This window comes from Papaver somniferum, unplaced genomic scaffold (genome assembly GCF_003573695.1).
Source record: "Papaver somniferum cultivar HN1 unplaced genomic scaffold, ASM357369v1 unplaced-scaffold_135, whole genome shotgun sequence".
Classification (NCBI taxonomy): domain Eukaryota; kingdom Viridiplantae; phylum Streptophyta; class Magnoliopsida; order Ranunculales; family Papaveraceae; genus Papaver; species Papaver somniferum.
In genome coordinates this window covers 590,209-614,399 of record NW_020622713.1, presented here as the reverse complement: position 1 = coordinate 614,399, position 24,191 = coordinate 590,209, and the positions used below count along the sequence as shown (strand labels likewise).

Genomic DNA, 24,191 nt, shown 5'->3' with positions numbered 1-24,191 from the left:
ATCATGCTTCTTTGAAATACCTTTTGTCTAAGAAGGATACCAAACCTAGATTGATTAGGTGGATCCTACTGTTACAAGAATTTTCTCCAGACATTAAAGACAAAAAGGGTGATGAAAATGTAGTAGCAGGCCACTTATCTAGGCTAGTTGTTAGTTCCCCTAGTGATTCCCTTCATATAAGGGATAGCTTTCCTGATGAACGATTGTTCTCTGTTTCCCAATCACCTTGGTATGAAAATATAGTGAATTATCTTGTTACTGGTCGAACCCCTCAACATTGGGGTAAACAAGATCGTTCTAGGTTTTTATCCGAGGTTAAGCATTTCTTTTGGGATGATCCTTATTTTTTTAAGTATTGTCCAGACCAGATTATTAGGAGATGTGTACCTGAGAGTGACCAGTCCAGTATTCTTTCCTTTTGTCATGAACATGCTTGTGGGGGTCATTTTAGTGCTAAGAAGACTTCTTCTAAGATATTGCAGTATGGCTTTTACTGGCCTTCGTTGTTTAAGGACTCCCATAGTCATTGTGTGTCTTGTGATCGTTGCCAGAGGTTAGGGACCATTTCCCGTAGAAATATGATGCCTTTGAACCCTATTTTAGTGATTGAGGTCTTTGATGTGTGGGGCATTGATTTTATGGGTCCATTTCCTAATTCTTTGGGTTATCTTTACATACTTGTCGTTGTAGACTATGTGTCTAAGTGGGTTTAGGCGGTTCCGTGTAAAACAAATGACCATAGGGTCGTAATTAAGTTTTTGAAAGAGATTATACTTACACGTTGTGGTACACCGCGAGCTATAATTAGTGACGGGGGTTCACACTTTTGTAATAGACCGTTTGCTCTGTTAATGAAACAATATGGTATTACCCACAAAGTAGCTACCCCGTATCACCCACAGACTAGTGGTCAGGTAGAGGTTTCCAATAGGGAAATTAAGCGTATTTTAGAGAAAACAGTTAACCCCAATAGGAAAGACTGGTCGTCGAGGCTTACTGATGCCTTATGGGCTTACCGTATCGCGTTTAAGACACCCATTGGAATGTCACCCTACCGTTTAGTATTTGGCAAGGCATGTCACTTGCCTGTTGAGTTAGAGCATAGAGCCTATTGGGCTATTAAGCAGCTAAACTTTTCACTTGACAAGGCAGGAGCTCACAGAAAGCTCCATCTCAATGAGTTGGACGAGATTCGTAGAGATGCATACGATAGTGCTAAGGAGTATAAGAACAAAATGAAACTTGTGCATGATAAGAATATTTTACTGAAGTCATTTTCTCCAGGTCAAAAAGTTCTTCTGTATGACACTCGTTTGCATCTATTCCCCGGGAAACTGCGCTCTCGGTGGACCGGTCCTTTTGTGGTCCGTACTGTTTTTCCTCATGGCGCTATTGAGATTGAGACATCAGATGGTACTAGTTCTTCAAAGGTTAACGGTCAGAGATTGAAGCTCTTTTTAGAGCCTTTTCCTACAGGTGATGTTGAGGAGGTCCCTCTGGAGGACCCTGTTTACCCTTGACTGACCATCGAGGCGATTTGTATGTTGTATAATATTTTTGTCAGTTTTTGGTTTCACTTCACCCAGGTACTATCTTTCCGAACTCTCTCTTTACTATTTCCTCATGTTACTTATATTTTTGGTACTGTTCTTTCATTCGAAACATTGAGGACAATGTTAGATTTAAGTTTGGGGGGTGGGGTAGAAACTTTTTGTTTTAAATAAACTCCAGAGCCTATAAATTTATGCATATTAAGGATAGCACTAACCAACCTAAGTGGATGGAAGCATTTTGGTTGTAGGAGTTGAGGAACCAATCTGATTAGATGGAAACATCTAGAAGAGTCTATCCATAAAAGCTCAGAGCTCAGGTGTTAGAAATAACATGATAGTTTCACCATATCTCGTTGAGTCCTTTTCACTTCTATTTTTATTTTATTTTGTTTTTAAACTATGTTACTCTAAGTGATTAGGTGGGGCTCACGATTCAAGTTGTTACCAATGCTAGGGTGAATTAGAGTGATTGAGATACCATGAAAAAAAAAGTTGAAAAAGAAAAGGAAAAAAAAGAGTTGCAAAAAAAAAAAAAAAAAATTGAGACCAGACCATTTGACCAAAAGGAATAAATTCAATGAAGTCGACCACTGGTATCCTTGTACATGCCAGCTGTGTTGACCTAGAGTTAGGATTATCAATCACTGGTTCCCTTGTATATGCCAGTTGTGTTGATATTAGTTAGACTAGTATCTCAATCCATTAGGATAGGTTCATTTTTGGCGGAGGCCTTCAGACAGATATGAGGAACACCGTTCACTTAGTAAACATCAAAACCATCTACGTTTTTCTATATCCATCTCTTAATCTATACATGTGATTGGTTTGACTCCGAATATTGATGTTCATAGTGCAACTATCTGAGAAGAGCTCTGTCACTTTATATGAATTTTAGTATGCTCGTGTACAGCAATTGGAATTTCGCATCAGGGTATTTCTTCCTGTAGTCAATAAGTATGCCAACCAAGGAGATTCTTTGGTGCTTTCCAAGGTTCTGCCTAGATAGCTAGGGTCTGGAGTATAAAGGTTTTGTGGGTATACCTCTGGTAAGCCCTCCCGAGACTATAACTCGGCCACTAGGGCCACCTAGGGGTTTAAAGGCTTATTGCATATGCTAAATGCAATCGACGATGCCTGCGTCAGTGAGTTAGGATTTTATTTTTCAATTTCATCTTTGCTCGAGGACTAGCAAATAATAAGTTTGGGGGTATTTGATAGAAACATTTTTGTGTCTAATTTGTCTCGATTCTATAATTGATAGTGCTCATTTTTGTACTTATTACGGTGTTTTATGTGTGTGTAGGTATTTTTGGCCAATAATCATTTTTGGAAAAATCGGCTCGAAAAGTTGGTAAAAGCGCCCGGAGGACACATGTTATTCGGATTCTCACTATGGATAAGGGTTACCCAAATTACTAAGGGGCACCCTCAGGACACCCTCAAGGAAGCTTTTATTCGCACCCATGCTCTGGATAGGGGGCGCCTCTTCTTCACAATTCAAATGAAGCTTTTTGGCGGGAAGTTGTTGCAGCAGCGAAGCAGATCTGGGGATCGAATTTTGAGCGATTTATAAGGAGATTCAATGGCTTATTTTCGTTGGACTGGACCTGTAATAGCATAACAGGGTCGTTGTGATTGATTGTACCCAACCAATTGGGCTAGATAGGCCAGGAGAAGCAAACAGAGGAGGTGAAGTTTATCGGAGCTGTTATCGTCTTTTGGGTGAGATTATGTCGGAGTTTGACGTAGAGATGGATTGAGATTATCTTGATTCATCGTAACAGGGTTGGTAATCCCTTTAGATTCGAAAATAGAGGAGGAAATCATCGTGTTGGCTAAAACAGGGAGTTCCGTGTTTTCTCGGATATTTTGGTTTATGTATGGAAGTACCAGAGGATTTTACGTTATGAATTGAGTCCTTATTCAGTCTACAGGGAGTACTTAAGAGTTTGGAGAACCAAGTTGACACGTAGATAAGCTTGAAAGGGAAAGAAATCCCGAGACTTGAGGTGGAGAAAATGATAAGAATAACCGAGGATTTCTTGAGATTCAATCGACCAGTGGGCTATAAAAGGAGTTCGGATAGGTCATAGAAGGGTTACGCATACTTTGGGGAAGTTTAGAAATAGAACAGAGCTAAGAAAAATTCACAGAGAAGAATAGTCGAGTTCCAGTCGAGAGGAAGAAGAAGAACAGAGAACCGTCACCTTTTCTTTCAAACTGTAACAATTTGCCAACAACTATTACTTTTAGTATTTCTTTGTAACATTGCTTTCTGTAACAGTGCGTTTTGTAACAATTACAACTGTTACAAACACGCTGCTTCATACCTTCTCTTCTATTTAATCAACTTTTGAGCAACAAACATGTATCCTGAGCAAGTGATTAACATGAGGAGCTAAACCCCATTGCTGAGGCGATAGAGGAAGCTATTTTTCCAACAAGAAGTGGTATATTCTATTTCATCTATTTATTGCAATTATGATTATGATTATGATTATTTGCCTTGAGCTATAATTGAATATGATTTTTACTTGAGTGATTGTGATCTATTTTGATGAAGTATGCTTAGTTTATAGACTTTTGATGCTTCATACTTGATATTTACAATTATTGCTTTTGAAAATCTACTTGTTGCAATGTTTTAGAATCAAATTGAATGAGAAAATTGCATAAATATAAAGATTGGATTAAATCACTTTGAACTTAAAAAAATAGTGGAATCTTTGCCTCAGTTGTCTTTTAATATTGATATCAACTTTGTCAGTGTTTGCTTTAATTATTAGTGAGTTTTCTATTTTAGTTTTAGAATTTAAGTCTATATTTTATCCTTCGCAAGTCTGAGAATCGAACCACTTTTACCACTATCTATAAACCACATCAATTTTTGGCGCCGCCGACGCGGATTTGCTTTTAGGGTTTTAGACTTTTTTTCTTTTATTTTTTAGGTTTTTATTATTTTTGTTCTTTTTTACGTTTTTGGGTATTTATCTTTTGTCTACAGGTTTTGAATCATAAAAAGAATTGAGAAGTTTGGTGATTTCGTAAAGATTGGATCTTAAAGCATAAAGACTTGGAGCGAAAGATTAAAGCGAAAAGAACCGAAAAGAAGACAATTTCTTTTTAGTTATTTTTCTTTATTATTAAAAAAAAAAAAAAGAGAACTGTATTAGGGTTTGTTATTTTTGTAATTTTTTACTTTTCTTTTTGGACACTTGGACATTAAACTTTGGACATTATTATTTTTAAACCCTAAGGAAGGGTTGGTTTAAATATAAACTGTGTGCAGAGAAGGACGGTGATTACGATATCGCCTAGGCCCCTCGGGTTCGTACATGACATAGGAGTCGTGGCCCGAGTCGACTTCAGCGGTTCTTCGCCCGTATGGTACGGGAGGTAAGTTTTTCGAAACACCCGTGAATCCCCTGTCAGCGGGTTTACTGTATTCCTTCGTTTGCATATATGCTGAGGACTTGAAAACGACTGCTTTAATTTCCTAGTAAAGGGCAAGGACTGGCCATACAAGATAAGGGTTCGGATTTCATCACCGTTCTCTTCTTGCCCGCCTTAGGAAAACGAAACCAAATGCGAACCTAAGCCTAAAATTTTGACTAGAACGAGACCAATAGGGTAACGAGCTTAATAGGAAAGTCGTTCGAAAAATATTGGTTACTCTTTTGAGCATACTTCGAAGTTCATGATAGTTTCTGTGAGTTGAATGCGTGACTGCGCCGCCTTGTAACCGGTGAGGCCTTGGGTATAAAAGCTCCACTGAGCTTCCCTCGCCTCGATTCAACTTACTTTGACTCGGATTGATTCCAGAGGGGTTTGCTCAGATTGTAACGAGTTCCTTTTTGAAAGAATAGAAGCTGGTCTAGAAACAATCTAAGTGGCTCCATCATGCTTTTTGTTTGCTAGAAATTTAGGTTTGTTTTGGTTGAGTCAGCCTTATTTTGTGATTGCATAGAATTCCTTACCTTATTCTGTTGCATGCCTGAACGTAAAAGAGACGCCCTAGGTAGATTTGTTAAAGAGAAACCTAGTAGTTCTAAGCATCTCGATTACCTCAATTTAGAAAGTCTGATTCTTGAAAATTCCGTTTTTGAACGTCCGTTTGAGGAGAAAATCCCTGATAGTCCAATAGCGCCAGAAATGGCAACTTTGAAAGCTTTGTTGAACCCTACTAGGACTACTCGTCCCTCGTGTATCAAGTTACCTGAAACTGAAGCAAATTATGAACTTAAGCCTGGAACCTTACAGTTTCTCCCAATCTTTTTAGGGAAAGAAAATGAAAACCCCTATTTCCATGTTAGGGACTTTGAGGAAATTTGTAGTACCCTGAAATTTAGAAACCTTGATGATGATGCTTTGAAACTCAGGTTATTCCCCTTTTCCTTAAAAGATAAAGCCAAGTCGTGGATGTATAGTTTGGATTCCGAATCAATTGAAACATATGAACAACTTACATCTGTCTTTTTGAACAAGTTTTTCCCTAGGCACAAAACATCGTCTATTAGGACGCAAATCTGCACGTTTTCGCAACAAGAGGGAGAGTCTTTGTATAGGTATTTGGAAAGGTTCAATGATTTATTAGCCCAATGTCCTCATCATGGTTTAGAAAAGGTTAGGTTAGTTCAGATCCTTTATGAGGGTTTAGATTATCCCACTACAACTACAGTAGAGTCGATGTGTATATGTGGGTTTGAAAACCAAACAGTTGATGATACGATGACATGTTTGCATGAAATCGCCGAAAAGACCCAACAATGGGAAAGAAATAGGGTACCCCAGAAAACAATTCTTCTAGGCAGAGGAAACGTTGATAGGGTAGAAGGAAGCTTTGAATCAGATGCCAAAATTGTTGATATAGCGAAAAGGTTAGAAGCTTTAGAAGTGGGTCACACTAGTGGTAGATTGGAGCCTTTTTGGGAAGGCCAGAATAATGAAGAGCAAGCCAATGCTCTCTATAATAACACTAGGTATGATAACCGTCAGAAGTTTGACCCATATTCAGAAACCTATAATCCTGGTTGGAGAAACCATCCGAACCTTTCATGGTCTAAGGGCCAGAGTCAAGGTCAGTTTAGTAATTCTAATGCTCCCCCAGGTTTTGGTTACACTAAGAATTCATCAGGCCCAGAAAACAAAACGACTAGCTTAGTGGAATCTATTAAGATGTTAGCAAAAACTCAGGATATGTTAGCACAGAGCCAAATTAGTTTTCAACAGGAAACCAAGCAGAACTTTCAAACTAATGCTCAGAGCCTTGCTAAGCTAGAACTTCAAGTCGGCCAAATAGCTAAGACCTTAAGTGAGAGAGATAACGGAAGGCTCCCTAGTCAGACTACCCCCAACCCTAGAGGAGTTCATGAAGTAGGTGCAAAACCATCGAATCAATTGAATGCTATTAGAACCCTTAGGAGTGGTAGAGTAGTAGACAATCAGGTAACCATGCCCGATAGTGAACATACTGTAATTCACACCTCATGATCTCATCCCTCAGGAATCAATCATCTCAACTCACTGTGCTGACTCTTTAATTGGAGCTCATGGCAGTCCTGTCGGTGAGCAATACGATACTGTAATCTGGCACATAATCAAGGCTCTTCATTTCAGATGACAAACCTCCCAATTCTTTGTAGCTCTCGTTACATTGGGGATGTGACTGGTCTCCAGTATAAAATACATCAACCATTTTGTTCACCTCAATTGAACTCCACCCAGGAGTCATTCTAAGTCCCCTGTCTCTTGACAGTTATCTCACTTTGCCAACTGCATCCCATTTCCCACTACTTGCATACATATTTGACATCAAAACGTAATAGCCAACATTCTCAGGATCAAGTTCAAACAACTGTTCTGAAGCTGCTTTACCCAACTCTTCATTTTGATGAATCTTACAAGCACCTAGAAGTGCACCCCAAACAGAAGCATCAATCGCCAATCGGGTTGGGTAGGCGTATTCTTGATAAACTTAGGCAACATCCAAATACCCAGCTCGAACTTGCAAGTCAACCATGCATCCACAATGCTTCAAACTAGGCTCAATACCATATTTCTGCCACGTCGGTCGAAAGCAACTCCGCCCTTGTTCTACCAAACCAGCATGGCTACAAGCTGACAAGACAGAAACAAAAGTTACATGGTCTGGCTTAACTCTCTTGCATTTTCTACAAATATTTTCAGAGCAACCCACCACATCAGTGGATACGGTGACCAGATATTGTGGCATTCCATGGAACAGAACTTCTACTGGGCACTTGCTTGAGTAACAACATCGCATCATCCAACCTCCCACACTTAATGATTCACGTAAAGACCAACTTTAATTCAATTCCGTGAACTCTCATTCAAATGAGGAAAGCATGTGAAATGCAAACCAAGATCCGGAACAATTCCTTTACACCTTTCCATTTCGCGGAAAGCCTCAACTGCCTCGGTAGCAAGACCATTTTGAACATATGCCATGATCAGAGTATTCCAAGATGTTACATCTTTACAAGCCGTCCTCTGAAGGTCCTTATGTGCTAAATCTGTACAATGCAGCTTAGCATACATGTCCCTAACAGCATTTCCAATAAAACTACCTTCCTACCTTCACCAAATCACCATGAACAGACCAATTACCAATATTGTGATCATCCCCACAATTAGCCACACCAGAAGCGCCAATCTTAAACAAGGTAAACACATCAGGCTGAAACTGGTTCCCCATCATCTCCAAAATAGCTCAAGAGCAGAAAAGGGGTCATTATTCTGATCATATGTAGATGTTAACAAGCTCCATAACACAAAATCTCTTGCAATCATTTGACCAAATGCCTACCTTGCAACCAACTCACCGAACTTAGCATACATATACACTCATGCTTCCAATTTATCTCCTTCCATTATCATCTCTCCAAAGACACCCACAGCTTCTACTGCAAAACCCAGATACCATTGCTCTCAAGAAAACTTATTCCATGCCCCATTTCATCAAACACTTAAACGAGCATCAATCACAAACCCAAACTTCGAATACATATGAATCAAAGAAGCATTTATTAATAAATCGAAACCAAACCCAAGTTTCAGAAACCAACAATATACATTCTTTAACTAAATAGAAGAGCAACGAAATTAAAGAAATGAATTGATGTAAAAGCTCATACTCAGTAATCAATAATTTGATACAGAAACAAGTAGATTGAAAAAGAGCACGGAGACATCTTATAAGAGGAGTACTTTTGGTGCAGGAAATGAATAGTGGATCGAAATCAAAATCAATAATATTAGCTGATATGGATTTGTTGATCGGAGAAATTGAAAAAGAGAGAAACGATTGGATTAAGTACATCTCCAAATACATTTAAACCCAAAAGAAATGAGGAAAAAAAATTTGAAACCTAATCTCAAACATTCTTTACAAAAACAGTAAAAAAGCAACCCTAACCCCCAAACCCATAGAGGGTTCTTCCTTGTCTCTTAAGAGCATAGACAACATCCATAGCAGTAACAGTCTTTCTTCTAGCATGTTCAGTGTAAGTAACAGCATCACGAATGACATTCTCTAAGAAGATCTTAAGAACACCTCTTGTTTCTTCATAAATCAATCCACTGATTCTTTTCACACCACCTCTTCTTGCTAATCTTCTGATTGCTGGTTTAGTGATTCCCTGGATATTATCTCTCAACACCTTCCTGTGCCTCTTTGCTCCTCCCTTCCCTAATCCCTTTCCTCCTTTTCCTCTTCCTGACATTTTCTCTCTTCAGAAATTTTTTCTCTCTTTCTCTCTTTTTGATTTTGAATCTGTGATGTGTGACTTGATGATTCTGGGAAGAGATGAAGGGATTTTATAACTTTATTGGTTTCGTTACGTTCGTTGGATTTGGTTTACGATCCGTATGAAGTTTGTGTTTTCTGTTTCCGCCGTTGGATTAGAAATGCTGGAATTGGATTGGTTAAGAGAGTGTTGTTCGGATTTGGGAAATGAAATCAACTTTACGAGATTATTGACCGTTAGATTGTTACTCGATCCTTGTCTTATGTTTTGCCTAGATTTGGTTCGTTGGATTAAAGAAATGCTTAATTTGTTAGGTTTGTACGCGAGAGTCCACACTCCACATTGCTTTCGGGTGGCAATATACTGTCCTGCTGAAAATAGTCTGGGTGGAATTCATGTACCTTATTTTTATTTATTTTTGCGGAATATGGGCAAATTTCATTAGAAAAAACACTGACGTAACCAAAAATGACACCTAAAAAAAGAAAAATGAAACAAACGTACCAAGGAGTAACTCAAAACCTCCAAAAACGATAAGGTCTAAACACAAAGTCTGGCAAGAATCTACGTAGAGTCCTTAAACTCAAGAAATCATAAAGGAAAAAAGAAAGAAAAGGACCGAACACTCTTCAAAAGTCATCATTTTTATCCGTAAACAAGCATTTGGCAGCATCAATTTGCTTATCATTGTCGGAGTCAGAGTCGAAATCATCCAAACTATCACTATCCTCAGTTTGAGGTATTTCCATATCTCATTTAGCATGACTTTCCAATAAATTCATACACACAGATCTCATCAAAGGATGCTGAGAAATATCAAATAACTTGTTAAAAGTGATTGTAGAATATATTTCCGCCTCACTAACAACAGGAACTGAATTAGAAGATAAAACTGAATCATTTCCTGTAAATTTTTTCTTTTTTTTCGGATTGTAACCCGAGTCATATCCATTTGCAATGGGAAAATGACCTTCGTATTCAACTTCTGAATAGAATCAGATGCCGAATTTGGAGTTGAAAAATCAGTAACCTCTGAAATAGAAGGATTGACCTGAGAATTCAACGGGGACAATTTTATTACTCTCATACACTCGTTATTTGTTTCGTATTTTGAAACTCCTTCAGAAACATCATCAACCACGGTTTCAGAAAGAGACTCTAAAACAGTAAAAGGGTTGGAGTAGTGAGTTGGTACTTGTATGTATTTAATCCCTTTTTTACCTGAATTATTTGTCCTTCTGGTATAAGCTTTCAATCGCCCAGGTTCAGGTTGAGAGAGCAAATCCTCTACTTGACTGCTTACAATCCCACCAGGCATCTCACTTGTGGACAAGTTAATATCAATACTTGCAGGAGTATTCTCATTTGAGAATATGAAATTCTCCACATGAACAATTGGTTCTCCCCGAATGAAACCATGCAAAGAGAGTGTTCCTTATATATTTATCTTCTCTGGATACACATTCTCCTTGAAAACAATTTTGTCCTCCAAGTTAGATGGTTGTGGTTTCTTCAGTGTCCAAAGCGGTTTCGTCTTTGGCCCCTTTCTAGAACAATTACTAATCGTATGACCAAAAGAAGAACAAGTAAAGGTTTATATTGATACTCCACTGGTAATTCCATTGCGATGGCATCATCAATGGTAAAAGGTATGAAACTAGGAAATGTACAATCGGTTCCAACTTCGATACAAACTCTAGCACATAACAACCTGATTTTGTTTAGAGTGATTTCATCCGTCATTAGAGGTTTTCCAATCCAATTAGCAATTGCACTAAGGCCAAAATTATTCCAAACATGCAAAGGAACATTGTAATTCTTGCCCAAACTGGGATTATCTTCATAGCTACTGATTGCTTAATCATGGGACTCCATGGTCTAACTATAAATATTCTTTTAGCAATTAAGCATATTCCTTGTTCAAGGACCCTCTTGTGATCTTCACTATATTTGAAATGAAAATTAAAATCTTTTTCACCTGTATATGGCAATCCTAATCTCATTGTGAGTTTTCCGAACCTTTGGAATAGCTTTTTGAACCACATCAAAAGAGAGACGGTGGCCAACAACAAAACTGATAACTAAATTTTCACATATCTTGGGGTCTATTGAAGATAGGTTAGCACATTCCACTCATGGTTGTCGATAATTCAAATGGGGTTGTTCTGTCGTGATTTAATTTTCCAAGAGAGATGCCCATTTTAGTGATTCAAAACCCTGTTTTGAAGAACAGGAATTAGAAAAAAAAAGTTCACCTGCTACTCCCCTAGAAGAAAAAGAAATCAAACTAGGGAATTCTTCAATAGTACTGTTAAAAGGTGGGTTGATTGATGATTATGATCTCAACCCTAAGTAATTCATGTACGTAATTAGACATACAAAAACTAAGTGGAAAACTTTTCAACCTATATATATTATGTTCTCTCTATTTCAAAAAGATGGGCTTGTTCCATGTGTCGAAGATAGTAATAAATTCGAGATTTATGAAGAATGTAAGCTTTTAATGCATAAAAAAGAAAGATCAAATAACAAAATACATCCCGAACTGAATAAAATGATGTTTAATTCTGAGAAAGTTGAAAACAATCATTAAAAGATAAAGAAAATATTCAACTGAGTTGACTCATCTAGCATCACCGATCCTCAAATAAGAGAGAGACTCGGTTTCCATATGCACGTCTGCGTTCTTGATTACATGATTGGTTTGATGGGAAGATGAAAAAGCGAGGGTCTAACAACACCACCCAATATTTCGGTTAGAAATCTGTATGGACTAACTCCGAAATACTTTCCTAGAGAATCAACTAGACAGTCAGACTCAATCTAGATTAAAGTATCTCAAGGAGTTAATATATCTCTCTTGATTTGATTTTTACTCAAGATAAAAACAGTAGCGAGTCTTTATGAAATACAAGAAATAACTTGGACGGTACCAAAGACCAATATCCAAGGATCAATCAATATCAATCAACAACCAAAGGTTGGATTTCCAATTGGTAATCTTAACGCACAACCTGTATTATTTCAATTATATAAAAAATATAATACGGAAAAGAAATAAAACAGACACCAAAAGTTTTGTTAACGAGGAAACCGTAAATGAAGAAAAACCCCGGGACCTAGTCCAGATTGAATACACATTGTATTAAGCCGCTACAGACACTAGCCTACTACAAGCTAACTTCGGACTGGACTATAGTTGAGCCCCAATCAGTCTCCCACCGATTCAAGGTACAGTTGTACTCCTACGCCTCTGATCTCAGCAGGATACTGCGCACTTGATTCCCTTAGCTGATCTCACCCACAACTAAGAGTTGTTGCAACCCAAAATCGCAGACTTGATAATAAACAAATCTTTCTTACACAGAAAAGTCTATCAAAGGATAAATTTGTCTCCCACAGAAAAACCCTAGGTTTTCATTCCGTCTTAAGATATGAAATCAAGGTGAACAGGAACCAATTGATAATCCGGTCTTATATTCCCGAAGAACATCCTAGATTAATCAATCACCTCTCAACAATCCTTCTTGACTACACAAGCGGTTTGTCGAGGAATCACAAACAGTGAGACGAAGATGTTTGTGACTTCTTTATCTTGCCCATCAGAGAACTCTCACGATCTCAAGCCAATCAATAGATTGTACTCGTACGATAGAAGATGCAAGATCAAATCACACAACTACGATAAAAGTAGTATCGGTCTGGCTTCATAATCCCAATGAAGTCTTTAAGTCGTTAACCTGGTTTTAGAGAAGAAAACCAAAGGTTAAAGGAGAACCGACTCTAGCGAGCGCACTAGTATCACACAGACGTGTGGGGATTAGTTTTCCACAATGCTAGATGTCTCCTTTATATAGCCTTCAAATCAGGGTTTTGCCTTAGTTACAAAGCAATCCATATTCACCGTTAGATGAAAACCTGATTTAGATTCAAACTAATATTTCTCAACCGTTAGATCGAAAACTTAGCTTGTCACACACACTTGGGTAGACGTTTACTGGGTTTGTGAAAACCGTTCCCAAACGTGTACGTGTATGTTGGTTCAACATAGTAACCCAAAAGGTTAACCATATGAGCAATTCATATTAACCTAGTTCTTCTTCACCATAACTAGTTCAATTGACTCAAATGAACTAGTTAGAGAGTTGTTCAACTGCTATGAGATCTTATGTAACTACACAAGACACAATTGAAACAAAGATGATTTTATTCGATTGAATCGGCTCATGAACTTTATAGCCACGGTTTTCATAAAGCATTCCTTAGTAATTTAAGTTTCATGTTCAGAGAACATATTTAGATCATAACCACTTAAGCTCACAAATAAGTTCGCGGACTTAAGGCAACCGACAGAGTTTTCCAAACTCAGCAGAAAATCTCGGCAAAGAGACTTCCGCCAGTTCACGGACTAGGTTCGCGGACTGAGTTCGCGGACTAAACACGCAAACGAGTTTTTGGAAAATCCCAGCAGAAATTCTCGGCAAGAGAACTTCCGTCAGTTCGCGGACTTGGCAAAGCCAATTCCTCCGGTTTCTCTCAATCAACAAAGTTCGAAAACTTCGGATTAAGGAAAACATGGTTATGTAATCTAAACTCTCATTTCAATCATTGAGACATTCTCAGAGGACGTTATATAGCCGTTATTCATAGACCGTTTCACGTCAGAGCAATTCTCAAAATAATTGAAACCTTTCATGACTTTCGTCACTAGGTGAAGATAAACTTGATCAAAGCGAAACGCTTTACCAACACACGATTTCGAGAAAAAGATAAGTAGTGAATACTCAGCTCGAAATGTCAAATGTGTATGATCCAGTCTATATAGCATACGACTTTTTGTCTCATAAAAAGTAGGAGATAGAATAGATAGAATTTTGAGTGATAGATAAGTTCAAGTCTACACATACCTTTTTGTTGATGAAGTTCCACGGATCCTTGAGTAGATATTCGTCGTTGTATGATGAATCGCCATGAAGTCTTTGATCTCAACTACACTTTTCTATCCTAGTCCGAGACTTAGCTATAATAGACTAGAAATCAAAACTCATAGTTTTGATCCCTAACATTGAAAAACATGCTTGATATAGCAACGCATGCGAGGTCGACCGAGCTATGCTCTAACAATCTCCCCCTTTGTCAATTTTAGTGACAAAACTATTAATACATATGGAATACAAAAAAGATAAACTTTAGTGGCTCCTATTCCATAGTCTAATCTTCAACGTTCCTTGAAATCTTCGTCCTTCCAAGTACTCCAATGATCCCAAAGGTTGTAAGTTTAGCACCACCGTTGTTAAAGATCCGAAGCTATAACAATGAGAGAAATCGAGATTCTCGATCATTATTATACAGTGTCATAGTATCATTATGTAACATCAAAGTCCAATTGCATCACGAATTTAACAACAATACTATGGTGATATGTATCACTCCCCCTTAGTCAATACTCCATCTCGATCATGGAAACCACTCCCCCTTACACAATGATCCGAAAACCATATGTATTTGTAGTGTGAATTACATTATTTCTCCCCCTTTTTGTCAATAAAATTGGCAAAGGTAAAAGAACGGGATCATAATGAAATTTCCACAAGAGACATTTCATAGACTAAAAGAAAAAAATACATACCAACTTAATTTAGATGCAATCATAAAGCCGAAGCTAAATGCATTCATCAAGGAGTTTTAAGATACAAGATAACCCCTATAAAATTTCACAGCCGCACACCCCGCAAGATATTACCATTAAGCACAAGTTCAAAAGAACTCTCCCCCATTTGATGTCATTCCCGAAAGAACAACAAGAGCGACCTTAATTTCGAAAGAAAATAAGGATTTTTCAATTGGACACCAAAAACCATGGAAATGATTTTTTATATCCAAAACTCAACCAAATTAATCACAAGTAAACTCATGATTAATCTAATCGGAATACGTAACTAAATCAAACCACAAAAGTGATCAATTTATTTGATTGTGCTCAACATAAGAAAACTCACGGAGCTACAACTAAGATAACCACACAGAGATGACTACCTTAATCGTTCAAATACTCAACATAAGGAAAACCTTACAGAATATACGACTACATCAACCAATATAACATGATTAGTATAGTCGTTCATATACTCAACACAAGAACTTGTGGAATATATGAAAAACTCAACTAGATTAATTACAAGAGAACATATAATTAATCTAACTGGAATATGCAACCAAACTAATCACCGAAGCAATCAATTTAATTGTCAAAAGATTTTGCTCGACAAAAGAAGACTTTCGGAGCAAATAACTAAATAACCAATCAAGATGATTAATTTAGTTCAAGAATGCTCAACATATAACATCTCATGGAACAACCAACAAGGCCAACATTAATCGACATAGTTGTAAGGTGCTCAATCATAAGATACACAATGGAGCTTTCACGGTAAAACATAACAAAATGGATTAATGAAGATCAATACCGTGGATAAAATACAAGGATCTATTCTATTTTCCATCACTATTTTCATAACGACATAATAGACTTTATCCTTGTCAAACAAAAGATTTCATCCTATTTTCCATCAAATAAATGACTGCATAGGCATAACTTTTGTAATTGTCAAAAGTCCATTCGTCCTTTCATCAATACGAATATCAATTTATGAACGACTTTACTTTTGACACAATATGGGACCTTCAAGTTCACGGACGCAAACAATACCTATCCCATAAAAATATTGCAATACTTCAAAACAGATTAATACTGCAATAATATCATCCTCCAAATATTTTTAGAATTTAAAAACCAATAAACCTAAAAAATAAACATAAGAAGATGAAAACAAAAATAGCTATGTGTAGTCACAATCTTCGTTATTCAATCTTTAGTTATTCTTCCAACTAATCCAAAAAGAAGACATACTAGGCATAAAATTAAAACATTACTCATCATCTTCATCATCGGACAATTTCCAGGATGCTTGAATTGAATCCAACTCTTCCTTGAGCTCGGGACACTTGGTTCCAATCAACGACACTTGCTTCTTTAAGCACTTCACTCTTGCATTAACCTTACACATACCCTTGTGAATTTTCTGAATAAGCCTCAAGGTGGTAGGGTCTTCAACATCAAGAGGAGTACCTCTTTGTCGCTTTCGAACATTTTCCCTTATACGCCGGAAGGTACATGGACGGACAAGTTTAGGAACTCCAAGAGAATTTCCAATAAAATTGAGTCCACGATCCCGGCAAATCCGGCTAATCAAACAAGGATAGCCCAATATCTTGATGTGAGAAGTCATCATCATCATTTGAAAGATGATAAAACCACAAATATCAAGTTTTGTCTTACCGGATACAAGAAAGTAGACCAATTCCGCAAACTCATAACTCCACCATGAATTCTCAATCGTGGAGGGACAAAGGTTAGAGATGCCGAGTTTTCCAAACGCTACTAAAGAAACACTAAGATCATTAGTCGGGAACTTTCCTTGACTCCAAACAACCTTCTTTCCACAAAGTCCTATAGAGATATCATCATACAATGGACGTTCATCACTTGGTCTAGGTAGTCGTACGTCACCCAACGGTATTTCAGTAATCCTTGAAATTAGTTCTCTATCAACAAGAAACTTTTTCCTACCAATCATGGATTTGAATTCCATCTTATCATAATCAACATCATGAATATTGGCATAGAAAATCCTTGTAAGAGAATCAAATCCTTGACCAAGACCATCAAAGATATTTCCAAGCTTGAATTTTGATAAACATACCAAATCCTCTTCATGCCCACTAGAAAAATCCAACTTCTTTTCTAGAATAAAACCTTCTGAAGCAATCTTATCAAATATTCTAGAACAAGAATCATTCACAAACCTAATTCTAAGAGATTCTTGATCATGAGGAGGATTCAAGCTAGAAGATTTTGAGCTTTTAGAACTCCTTTTTGTATTTCTAGTATTCATCATGGAACTAGAACTAAGCAAGAATCAAGAGAGAAATACTTACTTGGATTAAATACACTTTCGCTCAATTTCTCCAAAGAAGCTTTAATGGAGGCAAAACACAAAACCCTAGAAGTTCACGTACGCGGACGGGAAGAAGAGGGAGGAGAAAGTTCGCGGACCACATACACACATATATCCCTCATTCATGGGCTTGGTCCGAACACGAACCGTGATCCACATAAGACTTATGGGATTTTCTTAGCCATTAGAACACTAAAGGTTATGCAACCCGTGACAACATAAACAACGGATGCAGTAGAAAGCACATCTGTACACAACACAATCTATTTCTTGCCCCTCTACAAGATATATACAAAGGGGAAGTGCCAGTCTCGTTACCAAGAGGCAGAATGTGCAGAGATATTCTCATGCAACATTTCCGGTTGATATGTGTGAATAGTCCCTGTGGTATAATCTAAGTAATGATGATAGTCATGACAGTTAGAGCTTTCTTTCCTTCGTTTGTTCTGGCCTGAAGAAGGATACCTCTGATTTCTTGGTTGTTCAGTATTAACAGATTTAACACATAAAGAACCCTTTTCGGAATGATTCTTAGACTTAACAGATTTAAATTTTTTTAAGAATTTAAAAACGCCTTCGAACGCTTCGAACAGATCTTTATCAATTGATCCATCTCGATAGTATTCCTCAAAAAGATCAAGAGTTAATCTAGTGAGTTTCCATATCCTTGAACGTATTGAGCGTTTTCTCAGTCTTTCCTTCCTTTTATTTTTTCCTTCTGATTGATTCTTAACATCTAAAACTTCCCTTTTAGATGAAGGAGAATTATCATGAGAATCAAAAGGTTTTCTCCATAATAATCTCTGATCAATCTTTAAGGAAATCTGGCGTGCGTTACAGATGCCAGGAGCAAGTTTTCCAAAGAAATTTCTCATAGGGCAATTTATAAGGAACGAACAAACACAAACTTATTAGGTTTACAGTGTTTGCCTGCTCTGATACCAATTGAAAAAGCGGGGGTCTAACAACACCACCCAATATTTCGCTTAGCAATCTGTATGGACTAACTCCGAAATACTTTGCTAGAGAATCAACTAGACAGTCAGACTCAATCTAGATTAAAGTATCTCAAGGAGTTAATATCTCTTTCTTGATTTGATTTTTACTCAAGCTAAAAACAATAGCGAGTCTTTATCAAATACAAGAAATAACTTGGACGGCACCAAAGACCAATATCCAAGGATCAATCAATATCAATCAACAACCAAAGGTTGGATTTCCAATTGATGATCTTAACACACAACCTGTATTATTTCAATTATATAAAAAATATAATACGGAAGAGAAATAACACAGACACCATAAGTTTTGTTAACGAGGAAACCGCAAATGCAGAAAAACCCCGGGACCTAGTCCAGATTGAATACACATTGTATTAAACCGCTACAGACACTAGCCTACTACAAGCTAACTTCGGACTGGACTATAGTTGAACCCCAATCAGTCTCCCACCGATTCAAGGTACAGTTGTACTCCTACGCCTCTGATCTCAGCAGGATACTGCGCACTTGATTCCCTTAGCTGATCTCACCCACAACTAAGAGTTGCTGCAACCCAAAATCGCAGACTTGATAATAAACAAATCTGTCTTACACAGAAAAGTCTATCAAAGGATAAATTTTTCTCCCACAGAAAAACCCTAGGTTTTCATTCCGTCTTAAGATATAAAATCAAGGTGAACAGGAACCAATTGATAATCCAGTCTTATATTCCCGAAGAACAGCCTAGATTAATCAATCACCTCTCAACAATCCTTCTTGACTACACAAGCGGTTTGTCGAGGAATCACAAACAGTGAGACGAAGATGTTTGTGACTTCTTTATCTTGCATATCTGAGAACTCTCACGATCTCAAGCCAATCAATAGATTGTACTCGTACGATAGAATATGCAAGATCAGATCACACAACCACGATAAAAGTAGTATCGGTCTGGCTTCACAATCCCAATGAAGTCTTTAAGTCATTAACCTGGTTTTAGAGAAGAAAACCAAAGGTTAAAGTAGAATCGACTCTAGCGAGCGCACTAGTATCACACAAACGTGTGGGGATTAGTTTTCCACAATGCTAGATGTCTCATTTATATAACCTTCAAATCAGGGTTTTGCCTTAGTTACAAAGCAATCCATATTCACCGTTAGATGAAAACCTGATTTAGATTCAAGCTAATATTTCTCAACTGTTAGATCGAAAACTTAGCTTGTCACACACACTTGGGTAGACGTTTACTGGGTTTGTGAAAACCGTGCCCAAAAGTGTACGTGTATGTTGGTTCAACATAGTAACCCAAAAGGTTAACCATATGAGCAATTCATATTAACCTAGTTCTTCTTCACCATAACTAGTTCAATTGACTCAAATGAAATAGTTAGAGAGTTGTTCAATTGCTATGAGATCTTATGTAACTACACAAGACACAATTGAAACAAAGATGATTCGATTCGATTGAATCGGCTCATGAACTTTATAGCCACGGTTTGCATAAAGCATTCCTTAGTGTAGATGGTGGATTTTCGACAAAGGGTAAAATTATAAAAGTATACTCCGGATCCGGCAATCGAATGAGTATTGAGACCCACGTCTCTCATTAAAGCGTGAAAGATCATAAAACCTATGATTGAGAAATTTCTCTCAGAGAAGATGTGGATGTGTAGTCTCTCAGCTGAGACCACAGCACATCTCATGAATACTGAGCAATTTCAGTAATTACTCCGGATCCGGAAATCGGATGAGTATTAAGGCTCATGTCTCTCAATAAAGCATGAAAGCTCATGCCATAAAACCTCTGATCGAGAAATTCTCTCAGGGAAGGTGTAGATGTGTAGTCTCCAGGATGCGGCCACGACACATCTCATGAATACTGAGCAATTTCAGTAATTACTCCGGATCCGGCAATCAGATGAGTATTGAGACTCATGTCTCTCATTAAAGCATGAAAGCTCATGTCATAAATCTCTGACTGAGAAGGCTGTCTCTCAGAGTACGTGTAAATGTGTAGTCTCTCAGCTGAGGCCACGACACATCTCATGAATACTGAGCAATTTCAGTAATTACTCTGGATCCGGCAATCAGATGAGTATCGAGACTCATGTCTCTATGCATGAAAGCTCATGCCACCTCTGATGAAGAAAGTCTCTCAGAGAAGATGAAGATGTGCAGTCTCTCAGCTGAGGCCACGACACATATCATACTGTATAGAATCGAAAGATTGGGCGGCTCCTAGACAACATGTCTGCTAGTATAGAGCGACAACGTCTTCGGGATGTAACCAGATTTTCCCCGACTATGCAAAAGGAATATGACACTCCAACAAGTTCATATTGCTCAACCCTCAGATAAATAATGCTCCTAGACAGGAAGCCCTTCTAGGATAGAGCAAGCATTTAATTATCTAAAATCGTCTGAATATCCAGCAATATTCTACGAGCCTCTGAATATCTAGCAATATTCTACGAGTCGTCAATTAATCGCCTGAATACTCAACAATGTTCTACGATTCCTCGTTATATTTCGTTACTTCAATCTGTGGTTCTTCCCAGCAGAATTCCACAAGTCTCTGCACGATGAGTAATTGGTTTTAACATGATTTCCCCATTTCTCATTCTCTGATTCCAGCAACTGTCACACTTCATGGGATCATGGTGTTTTCAACTCCAGCATTATAAAATGTCCCTGAATCCTGATTGAAAAGAGAGAAGTTTTCGAACATTCGAACGACATTCGCCAAGACGAACAATTTCTCATCAAAGTACATACAGACAATCTTTCGTCTACACGAACTCACAGAAATTACTCTCAATTGAGCAAAATTCAATCATTCAGAGCATTTTCACGTTGAATTCACAACACACCTACAATCTCAGATCACCATTGATCTCACGCATTTCTCAGCTTCCCTCCTATAGATCAACCCATCCTCTCTTGTGACCGAATTGACTCTGGAACGGCCATTGTTCTTGGTTTAGGCCGGGATCTTACAAATTGATCTCTCGAACTTAAAGCACTCCCTTCTTGCAGTGCATCTGTGTGCGGGTTCAACATTTCGCTCGGTTCAAGGAGTCTCCACACGGTCGACTCTTCAATTCTGTAAAAACCAGCAAATCTTTTTTCCCCACTCACATATTGGCGACCACAGTGGGAGGTTAATCTCTCGGTTGCAATCTCACGATTTCACAAGATGGCTGGTCTTAGGTCTGGGTTAGTTACAGGTTCCAACACAAACGACGCTAGTACTAGCAACAACAACAATGACAATCAGAATATCCCGGAAACGATTCCGGCCTCCAACACTGACGGTGGTGACATTACTCCTCCTCACGATGAAGGTCATACCCTGTTCGGTCGACACCCTAAAGAAGTCAGAGGAAATCCACCACCTACCATTGCTGATCTTATCAAAGTGCAAGAGACTCTCGCAAAGAATCAGACTGACATGGCTGCTACACAGAAGGAGATGTGTAATTATCTCAAAACTTTGACTTATAAGATGACATAGAAGACTCAAGAAAAGAGAAAAGAGATGGAGAAATCCTCAGAGGTTGCTGATCCTGAAGTAATCCCAATCCATACAGTGGATGATGATGAAACTGGCAAAGCTGCAGATTCATCAGCAAAGGAACCATCAAATTTCATTACTCGGGAAGACGTGGAGCGCCTTCTGGAGAACCGTATAAAAGACAAGACATCACATGTCCATCGTCACCAACCTCCTTATCCTGCCGCTACACAGAGGATTCCCCTTCCAAAAGGTTACATTTCTCCAACTTTCACTCTATATGACGGAACTGGCAATGCTCGAGAACATGTATCTCATTTCCTCGAAGCCTTGGGAGAGCATGAACATAACCATGTTTTTCGCCTCAAAGAGTTTTCAAAATCCTTGAAAGGCAGAGCATACACCTGGTAAAACAACATCGCACCGAGGACTATCAACAATTGGGGAGAAATGATCAACTCCTTCTACAGGAAGTACTTTTTCGTTTCAGAGCAAGTCACTCTCTCTGATCTTGGAAGAATGTTCCAGAGGGTCAGTAAGAATCCCAATGATTACGTGAAAAGATTCAGAGTCCAGGCCCTGGACTGTCATGACCCAAATGTCACAGAGCAGCACCTGGTAGATTTGTGTATCAACGACATGCTCCCGGTCTACAGAGCTCTACTAGAGAATCTTCGATTCCAGACTTTCTCAGAACTTCACGAAGCCGCAAAGAGATCAGCAACCACTGCACCTGCTCTTTTAGAAAGAGAAAAGTCCACAAAGACTGAGGAATCACGTGACACTCGAGGTAGCAGACGTCTGATCAAGAAGCAGTAAAACCTCCAACCTTCCACAAACACTGTTGAAAAAGGGATCAAACGGAAATCCAAACCGTCGCGCAAGCATATTTCAGCTCCTTCAAAAGCACAAAGGAAGGATAAGCAAGATGCACAAGCCTCTGACCAACGCACAAGAGTTCCTGATCAAGAAGCACCTGACTTTCCTTTTTTCCATTGAAGCGGTGACTTCCACAGGTTCGTCAATCATCCCACAAGCGAATGTGGAGTTTTGAAGCACATTTTCAAACAGAAGGTTGATCCACAATAGACTCAACTTGGGACTGAAGGAGTACACAAGAATCCTCTCCCAGTCAGAACCTTTACACTCTCTGAACAACCTATTAAAGAGGCAGTTCAATCCTTGGTCGAAAGTGAATTGCGTTATCTGTCGAAGGCACAAAGGGGAGACATGTTCACAGTACTGAACTACATCGTGTCAAGAAGTCCATTCCGGAAAATACTTCTTGAGCCTCCATCCATAGATCAAGATATGTACGACTAGGGACTGCTTACCACAGTCAACCTCAGAAGAAACGAATTTGGAAGAACTTTGATCGATGCTGACTCCGCCATCAACAACATTCCACTGAAAATCATCATATCCACAAGCATCACTTGACAATAAGTTACTCATGCTCCCAACTCAATCAGAGACCTTGAAGGAGCGCTCGGAAATACTTATGGCTACATCACTATCAAAGTGAACATGAGTTCAACCTGGACAGAAACCAAGTTTCACATAATCAGGAAGATCGAGGATATGACATGTCCTTTAGACGAGCGTGGATCCATGCTGAAAAGATGGGTACTTACAAAGCGCCTTTGGTTATACATCTCTCCAACGAAGAAAGTTCAAATCCAGAAGATTTGACGGACATTCCATCATCAGAGTACTTTGAGGAATTTCAAACTTTGACGAGGTTGATGCAAGAACCTTCAAAAGATGCATAGACATTCATCAAGAGGTTCCGCACTCAGTCAAGTCTCATTCTATGTCTATGTCATTTACCCACATGTTATCCTAGCATGGGGACTTAATTATGCTAGCAATTCTACAAGACGTTATGAATGGTAGCTTCACCGCATTAGTATTTTACCAAGTGGTTGAATCTGACGTTTCTCCGGATCAAGCACTGAAACATTCATTACTGACGTCCAAGCATGGCAAAGAACACTTTGTGCGTTTCTCCTGCAAGTCCATGTGTTCCACAAAATCAGAAAGCTCTGATGTCTGCACAAGTGTCGAATCCCACTACTGCAACGAAAGGGATGCTGAATCAACAGAAGATACTCCAGGGCCGAGATGATCAAACCCCTAAGACATTCGATGCTTAAGGAATATATGCCTCAACACTCAAGCATCTATGGAGCCATCAAATTGTACTCCCAATCAAAGAGTACAGCTTCAACACAAATATCTCAATGATGATACATTGATTCAACACCAGCACGATCAAAGTAAACTACAATCGATAAGTCTTCATTGTCCCATGATAAGACTTCTGAAGCAGATGTAACATCATTCATACATGGATGGAA

General features: G+C 38.4%; 1 protein-coding gene across 1 annotated transcript; it reads right to left on the bottom strand.

Annotated features, from left to right (window-relative positions):
• Window positions 1-8,858: 8,858 nt before the first annotated feature.
• Window positions 8,859-9,346, bottom strand: LOC113334228 (histone H4). Its single transcript, XM_026580559.1, has one exon. It carries the CDS (start codon window positions 9,293-9,295, stop codon window positions 8,984-8,986), a length of 312 nt encoding a protein of 103 aa, XP_026436344.1. The 5' UTR covers window positions 9,296-9,346; the 3' UTR covers window positions 8,859-8,983.
• Window positions 9,347-24,191: the final 14,845 nt, after the last annotated feature.